The sequence below is a fragment of the Apodemus sylvaticus genome, chromosome 22 (genome assembly GCF_947179515.1).
Source record: "Apodemus sylvaticus chromosome 22, mApoSyl1.1, whole genome shotgun sequence".
Classification (NCBI taxonomy): domain Eukaryota; kingdom Metazoa; phylum Chordata; class Mammalia; order Rodentia; family Muridae; genus Apodemus; species Apodemus sylvaticus.
Genome location: NC_067493.1, coordinates 31,395,959 through 31,412,525, shown reverse-complemented (window position 1 = coordinate 31,412,525; position 16,567 = coordinate 31,395,959). Strand labels below are relative to the sequence as shown.

Below are 16,567 nucleotides of genomic sequence, written 5' to 3'. Positions count from 1 at the left end.
TTCAGGAGCTCAAGGCCATCTACAGTTACATAGCAAGCTGAAGGCAAACATGGGCTCCATGAGACCTTGAACACACAACACAAGAGCCCAGTGTAGATGGGGTTCAGAGCAGATTTAAAGCCAGGGAGACTGGAAGATACCAGACAAGGGCAGAGATGAGTAGGTAGTGACATGTAATGGAAAGTCAAGAATGAAGTTGTGAAATGTAGCCCTTGGTTTCAGGAAGGCCCAGGCCTCCCATACAGTCAGCAGCAGCTAAGAGGTAGAAAAGCAGCAGAAGTCTGAGTGGGATTCACACCATGAGCTGAGTCTGGATGGAGCAGCAGCCTGCACTGAGAGGGACAGCCTGAGAGCCGGAGTCCAGGGAGGCAAAAGGGAGACATGGGGAGTGCAGAGAAGAGGAGGCAGAGATGTGTCAAGAGACCAGAGCAGGGCAAGGTGGGGAAGGGAGACAGGACGTAGACCAGTACACTAGTAGTCAATCGTCTGACTTGCTGTGTGCTATAGAAGTCAGCTGACTACTCTCCTCAGGTCCTGGTGACTCTCAGACCTGTCCCAGCCCAGCTTCTGCAGAGCGCTTTGCTGTCCTGAGCCCCTCATGTTGTCTGAACACAGAGAACAGCTGAGAGGCAGGATGGAGAACCAGCATGGCTGACACACTGACACTGTCTCTTCTCCCACAGGCCAGCAGACTAAAGCCTAAACCCCAGCCACGTGAATGTCTGTCACACCAAGGGGCAGCTGAGGGGCTGCTGGGAAATTCAGAGGGAGACAGAGAGATGATTCAGGAGAAAAGCATGGGACATGGGTAGGAGGACCTGAGTTTGATGGATCTGGAGCTCACACAGTATAAACCAGGGCTTTGTCAGGAATTTGCAATCCCAGACCTGGTCAAGCAAAAGGCATGCAGTCATGGGTTGGCTGTCCACATAGTCTACAATTGGTGAGTTCCTGGCCAATGAAAGATCATGTCTTTAAAAATGAGGGGGATTGCCAAAGGTGGCAAATCACGGTCATAACATTTTCTAAATTGATTTGATGTGAACTATTTTAAATCACATATTACTGAACCAAACGTAGTGTGTGCCAGTGAGAGAGCTCAGTGGGAAATGGAGCCTGCTGCCGAGCCCAGTGACCTGGGTGTGATTCCTAGGGACCCAAAGGTACAGAGAAAACTGACTCTGGGTAATTGTCCTTTGCCTCTCAGAGTCACCCACAGGCTCCTGATGAGACATCATCTCTTGGTCCCTGGCTAACAGACCTCCCAGTGCCAGGATCTCTTACCAGGAAGTGAGTTTACATCTAAGTAGTTATTGGTTAGCACACACCCTGCATCCCACCATTCCAATGTCTCCTCTCTGGGAATCAGAGCTCATGGCTGCAGGATTCTGCTGTGAAACATCACAATTCTCTGATAGATATAAGAACATAACACATACTTCTGCCATGTGGGCTCTGATGCCCTCTCCTGGAAACCCAGGTCATCCTGTATGATGCTGGTCCTGAGACCCAGACTGTGCTGTTCTCTGTCTGCTCATGGAGTTATTGACAATTTTAATAAATGTCTTCCTCCCAGTAATTCACCTCAGTGTTTCTCTTGAGCCCTCACCCCTTGCCACACATGACACTCTCTGAGAGTTGCTTATTGTGTCCAGGATGCAGGTCACAGGGAAAGATGCAAGGACTACTGTCTGCATTGATAACCACTGTCTGAGAATCCGGGTTCCTCTCTCCCTTAAATCCAGGACACTGCCATCTCATCCATAGCTCTGACCTTTGAATGTTCCACATCCAGTGACAGACCATGGCTTTCTTGGATCCCATATTGGACTTCCTTTGCTTACACACTCAACTATATACACTCATACACTCATTTCTTATTATGTTGATAACCTAGCCTTTTTGGTCTTTCTTAGGACAAAACTTCTGTCTCATGTCCAGTCTTTCTTAACATTTAATAGTCAGCTGGTCAGCCTCTAAAATAAAGCTTGTGGGGAGCACTGGAACCCATCTTGACTGACCAAAATTAGAGAGAAACCAGGCTTCTGTTGTAGGCAGAAGAGATGCATGGCCATCGACCAACCAGAGTGACCCACAGCTGCAGTGACACACAGATGCAGCTCCAGTCAACCAATCACAAGCCTCAAATGAGTGTCATTCATGGGCCTTTGCTGGGTCATTGGGAAAATGTTCTCCAATCCCATGAGACCAGCTGCAGATAACTGGGGTCATGAAGAGATCACCAAGACATCTTGTGGTAAATGAACTGCCCCAGAGCAGCTATGAGGTGTCTGCTGTGGTTGTGACTGCATCCAAGCCTCCTGAGTCTAAACTCAGCAGCTCTCCTGAGCACAGTGACCTTGGGAGCTGGGGTGGGGTTTCCTCTGGGCATCCCCAAAGTGTTCACACAGCAGGATGCCATGATGGTGGTCTGTGCAGTCATCTAAAGTAATCCATTTGTGAGGTCACACCAAAGGCATCTGCCCACTGAGAAGGGGCCTTAATGCAGTTGCTCAAATGGTCATGTGAATTCCCAGGATCTTTCCCATTGTTCAAAATGGAAAAACACATGAAGCCCACAGCAAAGACTTACAAAGAGCCAACATTCTCAACATCACAGAGGTACTTATCCCCAGTTGAATAGACTTAGGAGACTGTGTCTCTGATCTACCAAATGGGAACATTATGATCCAAGTACGGAACAGACATTGGCTTCTACCCTGGCTAACAGTTATTGGAATATGTGTTCCCTAGACTGAACTGCTCAGTAGCACAAAGTGCCAGAGGAAATTGGGCATCGTAGCATGCCTGTCATCCCAACTATTGACAAGAAGTGATGGGAACGTTATCAGTTGGAGCACTGGTTCTCAACCTGTGGGTCGCCACCCCTTTGAGGGTAGAACAACACTTTTACAGGAGGCAATCACAATCATAACAATAGCAAAATCACAGTCATGAAATACCAATGAAATAGTTTTATGGTTGGGATTACGCAAACATGAGGAAATCTTGACCCACAAATTACAAAGCTTGAGAACCGCTGAAAGAGTAGCTGTAGTTACTACCTCTTGAGTTTGAGGCCAGCCTGAGTAACATGAGACTTTGTCTTGAAACCAACAGCAAAGCTAACCAAAGCTCCAAACAGAAAGGTCATGGAGAAAGGGCATATGATGGTTCCCTTTTTATTAGGGATAGAGAACTTGAAGATGTTCTCTTCTTCAAGAGATACCAGTTTCCTCTTCAGATTCACATACAAATATTGTAAATGTCAATTGTTTAGTATTTTTGTTGTTTGGTTGATCACTGTTTGATGTGTGTTTCTGTTTTGGGAAAGGGGTCTCTCTACTATATAGTTCTGTGTCTTTACTTTCTAGATCTGACTGTTCTGAAACTTGCTATGTAGACCGAGATTGGCCCCGAATTTCACAGTACCCCTGCTCCTGTTGAAAGAATAGAAAATACAGCCTAACTCTGGCCTTCTAAGGAGCCCCAAATACTTCATATTCCAGAGCCCGCTCTTTGTACTCTTTGTTAGAAACTAGGTAAAAGGTCAGATTCCAGAGTTTGCCCTTTAAGACCTAGGCAAAAAGGCCTTGAATAGGTGATCCTGGCCCCATAAGGTAACTGGAAATGGGCTAAGCTTATCTTGCTTCAGTAAACTGCTTACACCATTAACCCTATCCAGGAGTTCACACAGCTATAGACATCCAAGAAAATAGGAAACTAATTGGTCCACTGAGTGTGGACTCCAATAATTAAACTGATTGGCCTAAAAACTATAGAGTGGTACAAATCGATTGGCTCACACTTCGCAGGCTCTCCGTGCTAAGAAATGATTAGTTTGTGATTCACAGGCTTTGTTGTAAAATTATAAAAGCAGTCGCAATTCGGCACTCGGGGTACACAGTCCTCTAACCCTGCGAGGTATACGGCTGTGGAACCCAGAATTCTGGAATAAAGAAATTCTCATGTTATTGCATCGAGACTGTTTCTCCGGAGTGATTTGGGGGTCGCCTTCTGAGGCGTGGGGTGCTAGGGCGCCCTCGGTTTTGGGGGGGTCTTACATTGCATCTTGCAATGGGATGAAGTCCTGACCGTCATGCTCAGTTTATTAATAGTTTGGGGTTTTTCTGTTTTGGATTGTTTTGTTTTAAGCTACATATCTACTACTGAGAAGGGAAGTGGGGAGTTTCTCTGTTTCTATGACCACAAATTTGATGACACACATATAAATGTGTCTGTCCTTGTCTATCTGCAGAAGTTGGCAGACCTCAAATCAGAGGAGGCTGAGCTGGTCCCCCAGTCCCACTCACTGGGTCTTTAGAACACAGTATAGAGTCTCTTCCCTGGGAGCTCCCCTGGACAGGAGTGCAGCCAGTGCTCCTGCTGAGGCAGGAAGTAGATGAGGGGGATAAAGATGATGATGTCATCCTAGAGAGAAACATGAGGTCAGGTGGCAGCAGGGCAACTGTGCATTGTAAAGCTGCAGCTGCAGCCTAGTGTCCTGTCTATACTACCAGCCACCATCCGCAGCTGCAGCCCAGTGTCCTGTCTGCACCACCAGCCACCATCCACAGCTGCAGCCTGAGTGTCCTGTCTACACCACCAGCCACCGTCCTTCCACCACCCTCTCTAGTATCCCCTCCACTCTCCCCAGGTCCCAGTCTGGGTGGAGTATCTTAGGGTTCCATCTGGGGTCTGTGTGTTGTCACTAGGTGTAACTGCCTGCAGCCACAGCAAACTGGGTCCCTGGAAGAGAAGCTGGGAGTAGATGGGGGGGGGGGGACAGCAAAAAAGAACGGAGGTCAGGACAACACAATTGCTGATTGAGGCCCCAAGTTTAATGGAGGTCTAAAAATATATATAGGTGGGACAAGATCCTTCCCCCCCAAATTCCAGGAGGTGTTTGGGAAACTGATCTGGCTGTTCATGGGGCATAGTCTGGCTGTTCCTGGGGTGTTGGCTCCACTGCTCAGGCAGATGGGTGGGTCACCTGCTTAATTCAGGAATTTCTAGACCTGGAGAAACAATGAACTTCCCCTTCACTCTGAGAGCTCCACCTTAGCTGGAGCAGGATCCTGGCTAGCACAGGAATCCCAGCTCAACAAAGGCTGGGAGAGGAAGTTCACCTTGATCAATGTCAAGTTCCTACCTGGTGTCATGACACCCCAATATGGCTCTGTACAACTAGGGAAGAGAAATCAAGAAGTGTGTGGGTAGGTAGTGTCACCGAAATAGAGAAGAGAGGGATAGTTTTCATCCATGAGGTTATCTGCTGGGTCAGAGCCCACAGAGCCTGCAGTATGTCTTATCTGAGGGATGTTTCTCAAATGGGAAGGTTCAGAGAGAAATAGGAAGCTTGAGCCTGTTCTCTCTCACCACTGTCAGAGGATAATACAGTAGGGTATAAAATCAGAGAGACTGAATGCTGTGGACAGTGTCAGGAACTGGAGTCTGTAGAGTCAATGATGAAGACTGGGTACAGTTGTAGAAGTTGATCAACTGTTAAAGGTGAACTTATAGTCTCTCTCTCTCTCTCTCTCTCTCTCTGTGTGTGTGTGTGTGTGAGAGAGAGAGAGAGAGAGAGAGACAGAGAGAGAGAGAGAGAGAGAGAGTGCATGAGCGACAAAGTATGTACGTGTGTGTGCATACGTGTATATGAGAGTGTGTGTGAGTGTGTGCATGTGTGTGTGCACATGTGCAGACTCAGGTACATACACATATAAGTAGGTGTGTGCTCAGGAATGTAGAGCTCAGAAGACACCCTCAGGTGCTATGATTAGGACACCATACAACTTGACTACCAACCTGGAGAATCTTTACTTTGTTTCTTGGAAGTTTGATATGTGGAGGAGTTTGTTGCTTTGGTTTGGTTTATTTTGGTTTTGTTTGGTTTTTTGGGTTTGTTTTTCTTTTTTAATTTTTTATTTATTTACATTTCAAATGTTAACCCCTTTCCACATTACCCCACCAAAAACCTCCTATTGAATCACCTTTACCTCTCCCCATATCCCCTCCCCTACTCATCATCTCCCGCCCCAATTTCCTGACTTACATTCCCCTATACTGGAGAATTGACCCTTCACAGGACTAATGGCCTCTGTGCTCATTGATTTCTGAAATGGTCATCTGCTACATATGTAGGTGGAGCCCTGGGTCCCTCCATGTGTACTCTTTGGTTGGTGGTTTAGTCCCTGGGAGCTCTGGGGGTACTGGTTTGTACATATTATTGTTCATCCTGTGGAGGTGCAAACCCCTTCAGCTCCTTGGGTCCTCTCTCTAGCTGCTCCATTGGGGACACTATTCTCATTCTATTGATTGGGTATGAGCCCTGGGTATTTTGATCCACTTTCCAATAATGATCAAAGAGTCCACACTTTGATCTTCCTTCATCTTGAACTTCATGTGGACTGTGACTTGTATCTTGGATATTCCGAGCTTTGGGACTAATATCCACTTATCAGCAATTGCATACCATGTGTGCTCTTTTGTGATTGGGTTACCTCACTCAATATGATAGTTTCTACCTCCATACATTTGCCTAAGAATTTCATGAATTCATTGTTTTTAATAACTGAGTAGTATTCCATTGTGTAAATGCATCACATTTTCTGTATCCATTCCTCCATTGAGGGATATCTGGGTTCTTTCCAGCTTCTGGCTATTATAAATAAGGCTGCTATGGAAATAGTGGAGCATGCGTCCTAATTACATGTTGGAGCATCTTCTGGGTATATGCCCAGGAGTGGAGTAGCTGGGTCTTCAAGTAGTGTTATGTCCAATTTTCTGAGGAACTGCCAAACTGATTTCCAGAGTGGTTGTACCAGCATGCAATCCCACCAGCAATGAAGGAGTGTTCCTCTTTCTCCACATCCTCTCCAGCATTTGCTGTCCCCTGAGTTTTTGATCTTGGCTATTCTGACTGGTATGTGGTGGAATCTCAAGGTTATTTTGATTTGCATTTCCCTGATGATTAACGATGTTGAACATTTCTTTAGGTGTTTCTCAGCCATCCAGTAGTCCTCAGTTGGGAATTCTTTCTTTAGCTCTGTACCCCATTTTTAGTAGGATTATTTGGTTCTCTGGCATCCAACTTGTTGAGTTCTTTGTATATATTGGATATCAGCACTCTATCAGATGTAGGATTGATAAAGATCTTTTCCAAATCTGTTGGTTTCCATTTTGTCCTATTGACAGTGTCCTTTGCTTTACAGAAGCTTTGCAATTTTGTGAGGTCCCATTTGTCAATTCTTGATCTTAGAGTATATGCTATTGGTGTTCTATTCGGGAAATTTTCCCCTGTGCCCATGTGTTCCAGGTTCTTCCAAATTTTCTCTTCTATTAGATTCAGTGTATCTAGTTTTATGTGGAGGTCCTTGATCCACTTGGACTTGAGCTTTGTACAGGGAAATAAGAATGGATCAATTTGCATCCTCCTACATGTTGACCGCCAGTTCACCCAGCACCATTTGTTGAAAATGCTGTCTTTTTTCCACTGGATGGTTTTAGCTCCTTTGTCAAAGATCAAGTGACCAGAGGTGTGCGGGTTCATTTCTGGGTCTTCAGTTCTATTCCATTGATCTATCTCCCTGTCCCTGTACCAATACCATGCAGTTTTTTATCTCTACTGCTCTGTAGTATAGCTTGAGTCATGGATGGTGATTCTGCCAGAAGTTCTTTTATTGTCGAGAATAGTTTTCACTGTCCTGGTTTTTTTTTGTTATTCCAGATAAATTTGGAAATTGCTCTTTCTAACTCTATGAAGAGTTGGAATTTTGATGGAGATTGCATTGAATGTGTAGATTTAGGCAAGACAGCCATTTTTACAAAATAAGCCCTGCTAATCCATGAGTGTGGGAGATCTTTCAATCTTTGAGATCTCCTTCAATTTCTTTCTTCTGAGACTTGAAGTTCTTCTCATACAGAACTTTCACTTGCTTACTTAGACTCACACCAAGGTATTTTATATTATTTGTGAGTAGTGTGAAGAGTATCATTTCCCCAATTTCTTTCTCAGCCTCTTTATCCTTTGAGTATAGGAAGGCTACTGATTTGTTTGTGCTAATTTTATATCCAGCCACTTTGCTGAAGTTGTTTATCAGGTTTAGGAGTTCTATGGTGGAGAACTTCAGTATATTATCATATTATCTGCAAATAGTGATACTTTGACTTCTTCCTTTCCAATTTGAATCCCTTTGACCTCCTTTTGTTGTCTAATTGCTCTGGCTAGGACTTTGAGTACTATATTGTACAGGTAGGGAGAGAGTGGACAGCCTTGTCTAGTCCCCAATCAAGTTTCTCTCCATTTAGTTTGATGTTGGCTACTAGTTTGTTGAATATTGCTTTTACTATGTTTAGGTATGGAGCTTGAAATCCTGAACTTTCCAAGACTTTTATCATGAAGAAATGTTGGATTTTGTCAAATGCTTTCTCAGCATTTAATATTGTGGTTTTTTCCTTTGAGTTTGTTTATATAGAGGATTACATTGATGGATTTCCGTATATTGAACCCTCCCTGCATCCGTGGGATAAAGCCTACTTGATCGTGGTGCATGATCCTTTTGATGTGTTCTTGGATTTGGTTGGCAAGAATTTTATTGAGTACATTTGCATCATATTCATAAGGGACATTGATCTAAAGTTCTCTTCTTTGTTGCGTCTTTGTGAGGTTTAGGTATCAGAGTAATTGTGGCTTCATAAAATGAATTATGTAGTGTCCCAACTGTTTCTATTTTGTGGAATAGTTAAAAGAGTATTGGTATTAGGTCTTCTTTGAAGGTCTGATAGAACTCTGCATTGAGCCGATCTGGTCCTGGGCTTTTTGTGGTTGGGTGATTATTAATGACTTCTTCTATCTCTTTAGGAGTTATGGGATTTTTTTTAGATCTTTTATCTGATACTTATTTAACTTTGGTACTTGATATCTGTCTAGAAAATTGTCCATTTCCTCTAGATTTTCCACTTTTGTTGAATATAGGCTTTTGTAATATGATCTGGTGATTTTTTTGGATTTCCTCAGTATCTGTTCTTATGCCTCCCTTTTCATTTATGATTTTGCTATGATTTGGGTACTGTCTCTGTGTCCTCTGGTTAGTTTGGCTAAGGGTTTATCTATCCTGTTGTTGTTGTTTTTTTTTTTTTTTTCAAAGAGCCAGCAGAATGGATGCTTGCATGCATTTGGTTTGGTTGATTCTTTGTATAGTTCTTTGTGCTTCTACTTGGTTGATTTTAGCCCTGAGTTTTATTATTTACTGCCTTCTACTCCTCTTGGGTATGTTTGCTTCTTTTTGTTTCATAGCTTTCAGCTGTGCTGTTAAGTTGTTAGTATATTCTCTTTCCAGTTTCTTTTTGGAGGCATTCAGAGCTATGAGTTTTCCTCTTAGCACTGCTTTCATTGTGTCCCATAAGTTTTTGTTATGTTGTGCCTTCATTTTCATTAAATTCTTAAAAGTCTTTAATTTCTTTATTTATTTCTTCCTTTATCAAGTTATCATTGGGTAGAATGTTGTTCATTTTCCATGTGTATGTGGGCTTTCTGTTATTTTTCTTGTTATTGAAGACCAGCCTTAGTCCATGCTGATCTGATAGGGCGCATGGAATTATTGCAGTCCTCTTGTATCTGCTGAGGTCTGTTTTGTGACTGAGTATATGGTCACTTTTGGAGAAGGTACTGTGAGGTGCTGGGAAGAAGACATATTCTTTTGTTTTAGGATAAAATATTCTATAGATATCTGTTAAATCCATTTGGTTCATAACTTCTGTTAGTTTTGCCATTTCTCTGTTTAGTTTGTGTTTCCCTGATCTGTCCATTGATGAAAGTGGGGTGTTGAAGTCTCCCACTATTATTGTGGGGGGTGCAATGTGTGCTTTGAGCTTTAGTAAAGTTTCTTTCATGCAATGGGAACTGGGCACAAGAGCCCAGTTATGTTGTCAGTGACCACAAGGGCGGATCTCCTGCAACATGGGAAAAGAAGAAGCCAGATCAATAAAGGAAGTTGCTGGCCACAAGGAGGTGGAGATGGAGAGGTCCTGCCCTGACTCAGTCCCCCACATGAGAAGGCCTGAGGATGTGTGCCACTTCATCCTGGTTCTCTCTGGACTCCTGAGCACTGCAGTGTTACTACCCAGAGTCCTCCCCTTCCTGATGGCTCTGCTGGTCTCACTTCCAGGAGGGCCTCTGGCCATGGCTCTTCTGCTGTCAGCAGCATGTCTGCACACTGGTGAGTGGTGGGGACCTCAGTAGCAGGGACTTAACCACAGGAGGGGACAGTGGAGATCAGCAGAGTGGGTGTCAAGTGGACAGTTATCTGTTAGAGGTACCTGTCAGGCCTCTCTGCCTCAAGAGAGCTCATCCCTCAGAGGGAGTTCAACCTAACCCTTCACTGTCTTTCCTGGCCCACCATCAAAGGGACAGTCCTGCCCTGTGTCCCGCCCCTGCCTGTGGATGAAGGCTCAGGATGCTCTGGTTGTCCTTCCATCCCTGCCCTGCCTTCAGATTCTCCTCATCCTTCACAGGAAACTCAGCAGGATCCAACGAAGAAAAGGCGTATGGCTTCAACCAACCAGCAAACCTCTCTGGGGTCCAGGGTGGCTCCATCGAGATCCCCTTCTCCTTCCACTTCTCCTGGGAGTTGGCCAAGGATCCGCAGATGAGCATAGCGTGGAGATTGAACCACTTCCATGGGGAATTCATCTACAACTCCACCCTGCCTTTCATACATGAGCACTTCAAGGACCGGCTCATCCTGAACTGGACACAGGGTCAGACATCTGGAGTCCTCAGAATCCTGAACTTGAAGGAGACTGACCAGACCACATACTTCAGCCGAGTTTCTCTGCTAACAACAGAAGGCATGAAGGTTTGGCAGTCGATTAATGGGACCCAACTCACTGTGACACATGGTGAGCCAACAGGGCTCAGGCTTTGACACCTGTGGCTTCCTTGTCCTCTACATGTCACCTCAGGCTCCACAACTCTGACCTTCCTTTCATATTCCTTTCCCTTGGCTCTGTCTATACCTTTGCCAACAGCATCTTTTCTTGTAGTTGTGACAAGCCTTTGCTGCCTCCTGTGCCATGATATGTCATTGTCTGCTCTGACAGAACCACCCCCCACTCTGGGTGTCAGCATGTGCCCCACCCCATAGCTCACTCCCTTTTTGTTCGCAAACTAACACTACTGTCCTGCCCACTTCCACCCATGAACTCACATTGGAGGAACTTCTCCAGGATGGAGCTGACTCTCTCTGTCCTGTGTCAGGGTTCCAGTTGTTCCGTGTATGCAGCATCTCCACACGGCTCCAGCCTCAGCTCAGAACATATAGTGGGGGCCATTGGAAGTTCTGCTGTCCTCTGGTCTAAGTGTAACTGACACCTGTCTCCACAGTCCCTCATTTCTCCTCCAGCTCCCCAGGACACATCTGTCTTCTCTCCTTAGGCTCTTCAGTAATTAGAAGATGAGTAAGAAAATGTCTGCCCTTTCATGATGTAGTTGCTGTGTCTTGTGATCCCTCCAGCCCCTCTGATGCAGCAGTAACTGCAGTCCCCTGGACTGGGAGCCCTGAGGCCCAGCGTGGTCACTGTGTGTCCCTGCACATGGCCCTACAGCAGCGGGGACTGTGTGGCTACGCTGTTCTTATGACCTTGCTCTGTGGATCCCATGTTTTTCCTTTTAACTTAGCTGTTCATTTGTTTGTTCATTTGTTTGTTCATTTGTTTGTTTGTTTGTTTTATGTCAGGGTCTCAGCATGTAGCCCTGGCTGTCTTAATACTGACTATGTAAACCCATCAGGACTTGAACTCAGAAAGAAAAAGGAGCCATTTCATGTATGTGTCTAGTTCAGAGGTTCTCCACTTTCCTAATGTGGCAAATAATTCATACAGTTCATACATCATGTTATGGGGTCCACACACATAAAAGTATATCAGTGCTACTTCATAACTTTGATTTTCCTACTGTTAAAAAATCACAATGTAAGTAACAGATATGCATGACACATAATATTCAATCGATGTGGGGGCAGTGATGCACAGGTTGAGAACCACTGGTCTAGAATTCACAAATATGTGCATTTGGGGGAAATTGTCCTTACTGATGTTTTTTAAGCAAAGAAATATATTCTGCCCTGGACCTTACACATACAGCTAAAGTTCTCTCTCTCTCTTTCTCTCTCTCTCTCTCTCTCTCTCTCTCTCTCTCTTTCTCTCTGTGTGTGTGTGTGTGTGTGTGTGTGTGTGTGTTTCACTTTCTGTGTCTGGGTTTATGTCTCTGTGTCTGTGAGAAGTATGTGTGTGTGTGTGTATTCATGTCTATACTTGTATTTGTTTTTATGTCTCCCACTGTTGTGTGCATGTCTGTGTGTGTGTGTATGTGATTGTACACATTTATTTATTAAGTTGATGCTAGAGCAGCATCTAGGGTCTCATCCACCATATTTGTTGGGACAGGCTCTCACTGGCTTCAACTTTCCCATGGAGACTAGGTTGCTGGCCAGTGAGCCCCAGGGACAAGCCTGTCTCCACCTCCTCAGTACTAGGATGACAGCTCACTCAGCTCTGTTGGTTTGGAACTAGACACATAGACCAGGCTGCCTGTCAGCTCACAGAGATCTGCCTGCCTCTGCCTCGTGGGCTAGGATTAAAGGTCCTGCCCACTTCACCAGACTCTCCATATGGATGCTAGGGAGCAAACTCGGGTTCTAAAGCCCAAGCTACAAGCCCTCTCTATAGCCTTCTCAAATCTGTATGTAATACATTTAAGTGAAAAAAATCACTGTTTTTCTGCCTTGGTTACTTGTGATGAAATGAAAATCTGTGAACACAAAGTCAGGACAGTTGGGGACTGTACATTTGAGCTTGCTCTCCTAGAATCTCAGCCGTAAACATCTGTTCCCCTCTCGGTGTCTCTCTGACAGATGTTCCACATCCCATATCACATAGTAGAGACAGGATGTGACACTCACCCATCCCTCCCTCATCCAGGGAGGGTCTGCTCACCTCTCATCTCTCCTCAGCACTCAGCACCACCATGAGGAGCCCCTCCACCATCACCTCTGCAGTCACCACAGCTGGCCTGGAGGATACAGGGGGCCAGGGGAATCCTTCCCTGCTCAACCTGGGAGCCATGGTCGCAATGGTCGTAGTCAAGGCTGTGGTCATAATCCCACTCTACGGACTGATGATCTTCCTGTGGTGGAGGCAAAGGTAAGTGGTCCAGGACAGGCCTCACCTGAGCTTCCCACTGGGAGTGTTCTGAGCTGTGGGAGATGGAGAAGGCAGGCCTGTGCAGGGAACAGTAAAGAGAACAGGAGGAGGGAAGTGTGCCTGACCTCCACAAGGACTGAGTCCCTGGAGCCTGCTGTCCTTCCAGACCAGCTGGGAATGAGAGGAGCCAATGCAGATGAACACAGAGCCTGCTCCTCAGGAATTCAAGGAGGCACACAGGGGCCTCAGGGCTGACTGCTCATTTGGAAATAGCTGTGTCTGCTAAAGAAGGTCTGAGGGCAGACCAGCATTCAGAGACAACATGTCACAGGAGTAAAGGAGACACCTCTTTGAGTTGGGCATGTGGGATCAAAATGGAAATTAAGAGCAATGGCGTGTGATAAACCTACTGACAGAATGAAATGTGTAGGGAGAACCTGAAATGTACAAGATGCAAATGAACTGCAAACCTAACACTGCTGGACAAAATTATCAAATGGCCACTGAGGTGTCTCGGAATGATTGCCCTACAAACAGGGACATGAGCATCATCCCAGGAGCCACATGAAGATGCTTGGACAGACAGACAGACACATGCACTAGGATCCCTGGGCTCACTGTGCTGCCAGCCTTACCTAGTGGATGAGACCAATGCCCGACCTGTCTCACAATCAAGCGAGGACACCTCCTAAAGGACAATGCATGAGGCTGTCTTCTACCATCCACATGTGTGTGCATGTATGCGAATATACATATATGTGCATGTATGACATATACCCATGTGGAAATGTACTGATCAAATAAATTTATGATATGTTAAGAAAATACTAAAAGTATAAGTATATTTGCTGAATGGAAAATTCCATACATTATCTCCTTACAACACAAAACACTAAAAATACAATGCAGCTCCTTTTTGAATTCCAATTGCATTTTTGTAAAATTAAATGATTTGTATCCCAACATCCAAGAGTACTTTAAGAAATAAAAATGGGGACACAGTGGGAGACTCCATGATCCCAGCCCATGGGAAGGGCAGGGAGGAGCATCAGGAGTTCAAGGCCATCACCAGTTACATAGCAAGCTGTAGGCCTTCTGGGCTCTGCAGACCTTGTACATACAACACAAGCCAAGTGTGGGCTGAGGTCAGGGAAGATATAAAGCCGTGGGAACTGAAGACTACGGGATGGGGACAGAGATGCACAGAAGGTGGAGTGTGATGGAAGTTTACAAAGAAACATTTAAATGTGCATCCCGTGGTTTCAGACGGGCTCAGCCCTCCATTAAGGTAAGTAGAAGAACTGAGAGGAGGGAGAGCAGCAGCTTGAGAGACAGCAGGAGTCTGACTGGGATTCAAACTGAGGCTGAACCTGCAGGGAGCAGCAGCCTGCACTGAGAGGGAGAGCCTGAGAGCCAGAGTCCAGGGAGGCAAAAGGGAGACATGGGGAGTGCAGAGAAGAGGAGGCAGAGATGTGTCAAGAGGTCAGAGCAGGGGAAGGTGGGGAAGGGAGACAGGACATGGACCAGTACACTAGTAGTTGATCCTCTGTCTTGCTGTGTGCTACAGAAGTCAGCTGACGACTGTCTTCTGGCCCTGGTGACTCTCAGACCTGTCCCTGCCTGGCTGCAGAGCTCTTTGCTACCCTGAGCCCCTCATGTTGTCTGAACACAGAGAACAGCTGAGAGGCAGGATGGAGAACCAGCATGGCTGACACACTGACACTGTCTCTTCTCCCACAGGCCAGCAGACTAAAGCCTAAACCCCAGCCAGGTGAGTGCCTGTCACCCCAAGGGGCAGCTGAGGGGCTGCTGGGAAATTCATGATGAGAGACATGCAAGAGAGACAGAGAGATGATTCAGTAGAAAAGCATGGGACATGGGTGGGAGGGCCTGAGTTTGATGGATCCAGAGTTCACACAGTATAAACCAGGGATGTGTCAGGAATTTGCAATCCCAGACCTGGTCAATCAGGAGACAGGCAGTCATGGGTTGGCTGTCCACATAGTCTACAGCAATTGGTGAGTTCCAGGTCAATTAAAGATCATGTCTTTAAAATATAGAGGGATTGCTAAAAGTAATAAATTATGGTCATGACATTTTCTGAATTTATTTGAAGTGAAGTATTTCAAATTACCTATTAATGGACAAGCAGTAGTTGTGTGCCAGCGAGATAGCTCAGTGAGAAGTGGCCCCTGCTGCCTTGCCCAATGACCTGTGTCTGATTCTTGGGGATCTACAGGGTCCATGGAGAAAACTGACTCTGGGTAATTGTCCTTTCCCTCCCAGGGTCACTACAGGCTCCTGATGAGACGTTGTTTGTCCCCAGCACACAGATCTCCACATATCTGGTTCTCTCACCAGGGAGAAGACTTTACATCAGAGTAGTGATTGGTGACCACACATCTGAATCCCACCCCTTCCACTACTTCTTCTTCCTGGGGATCTCAATGTGCATGGCTGCAGGATTGCTCTGTGAAACATCCACTTTCTTGGGCAGGGATAGGAAGGTACCCCCGCCTCTGCCATGTGGGCTCTGATATCCTATCCTTGAACCCAGGCCATCCTGTCTATCTCTGGTCCTGAGAGCCACATTGTGTTGTTCCCTGTTTGCTTATGGAGTTAATGATACTTTTTAATAAATATGGGAACAGAAAGTTGAGCAAATAGGGGAGCCAGTTCAGGGCAAGGTGGAGATAGATGTGTTAAACATTTAACTTCCTCTTTCCCTATAAGAACATTTCTGGAAAATACCTGGAATTCCTCTTCATACAAATGAAGCTTATCCAGGTCCTCAGCACCAGCTAATAAAATATAGTCACCTCTGTACCCAAACATCCCTCAGGAAGGCTCATATAGCCCTTTACACACACACACACACCCAAATAAAAGAGCTGTTCGACTGAAAACCTCTCGGCGAAGCCTGTTTTTTCAGAAGACTCAGTGTAGAAGAGATCCTGTAAACCCACCAACCCGGATAAGCTCTGTTCCTTTCATCCCAGCCAGGTGCTCAGCTTGCCTGCACACCTTGAGGGCAGACGATGAACCAGGACAGCAAATAAATATTTTATTCCCAGCAATCTATCTCAGAGTTTCTCTTGACCCTATGCTCCCATAGGAGACCTCTAAGGCAGTTGCAGACTGTCCAGGATACAAGTCAGCATATCCTGAGACCAGCAAGAATCCTGGGTCATACTGAGAACCATTGCCTGAGAATGACTCCCTTATGCCGCCATCTCATCCTGAGCCCCGACTCCTCCATGCCTCACATCCCGTGACAGACCATGGCTTGCCTGGGTCCCACGTTGGGCTTCCTTTCCTCACAGGTCCAACTCTATGCATTCACTTTCTCACTTCCTGCCATGTT

The 16,567-nt window shown here is 45.6% G+C and overlaps 3 protein-coding genes across 13 annotated transcripts in view; all 3 read left to right on the top strand.

Moving 5' to 3' along the window:
- LOC127673098 (paired immunoglobulin-like type 2 receptor alpha) overlaps positions 1–12,975 on the top strand; it is a 44,488-nt gene extending 31,513 nt beyond the window's left edge. The window contains exon 3 of the mRNA XM_052168663.1: positions 11,438–12,975. Within this exon, the coding sequence (XP_052024623.1) occupies positions 11,438–11,460 (23 nt within the window). The 3' untranslated portion in view covers positions 11,461–12,975. The remainder of the gene's footprint in view (positions 1–11,437) is intronic.
- The window catches only part of LOC127673101 (paired immunoglobulin-like type 2 receptor beta-2), a 60,347-nt gene extending 44,684 nt beyond the window's left edge, over positions 1–15,663 (top strand). For 2 of the 9 annotated variants that reach the window (XM_052168677.1, XM_052168678.1), the window contains exon 5: positions 15,565–15,663. Coding sequence is in view for 1 of the 9 variants with exons in the window: in XM_052168670.1 (XP_052024630.1) it covers positions 684–696 (13 nt within the window). In the remaining 8 variants the exon portion in view is untranslated. The other 7 variants (XR_007975073.1, XM_052168672.1, XM_052168675.1 and 4 more) reach the window with 7 other exon arrangements.
- LOC127673096 (paired immunoglobulin-like type 2 receptor beta) lies at positions 9,947–15,663 on the top strand. Of its 3 annotated transcripts, none has more exons than XM_052168661.1 (5): positions 9,947–10,220; positions 10,516–10,902; positions 13,014–13,203; positions 14,944–14,974; positions 15,565–15,663. In XM_052168661.1, exons 1-4 carry the CDS (start codon positions 9,962–9,964, stop codon positions 14,954–14,956), a joined length of 849 nt encoding a protein of 282 aa, XP_052024621.1. In that variant the 5' UTR covers positions 9,947–9,961; the 3' UTR covers positions 14,957–14,974; positions 15,565–15,663. The 3 variants fall into 3 exon arrangements, with proteins under 3 accessions (XP_052024621.1, XP_052024620.1, XP_052024619.1); XM_052168660.1 differs by having other exon boundaries at positions 15,490–15,588; XM_052168659.1 differs by lacking the exons at positions 14,944–14,974; positions 15,565–15,663 and adding an exon at positions 13,370–13,548.
- Positions 15,664–16,567: the final 904 nt, after the last annotated feature.

What these genes read in the sequence shown, in the direction of transcription:
- LOC127673096 (XM_052168659.1), top strand. Translation starts at nt 9,962, where the DNA reads ATGGGAAAAGAAGAAGCCAGATCAATAAAGGAAGTTGCTGGCCACAAG. An exon ending in AGCAGCATGTCTGCACACTG is followed by an intron (nt 10,221 to 10,515) that starts GTGAGTGGTGGG and finishes CATCCTTCACAG; the next exon opens with GAAACTCAGCAGGATCCAAC. An exon ending in CCAACTCACTGTGACACATG is followed by an intron (nt 10,903 to 13,013) that starts GTGAGCCAACAG and finishes ATCTCTCCTCAG; the next exon opens with CACTCAGCACCACCATGAGG.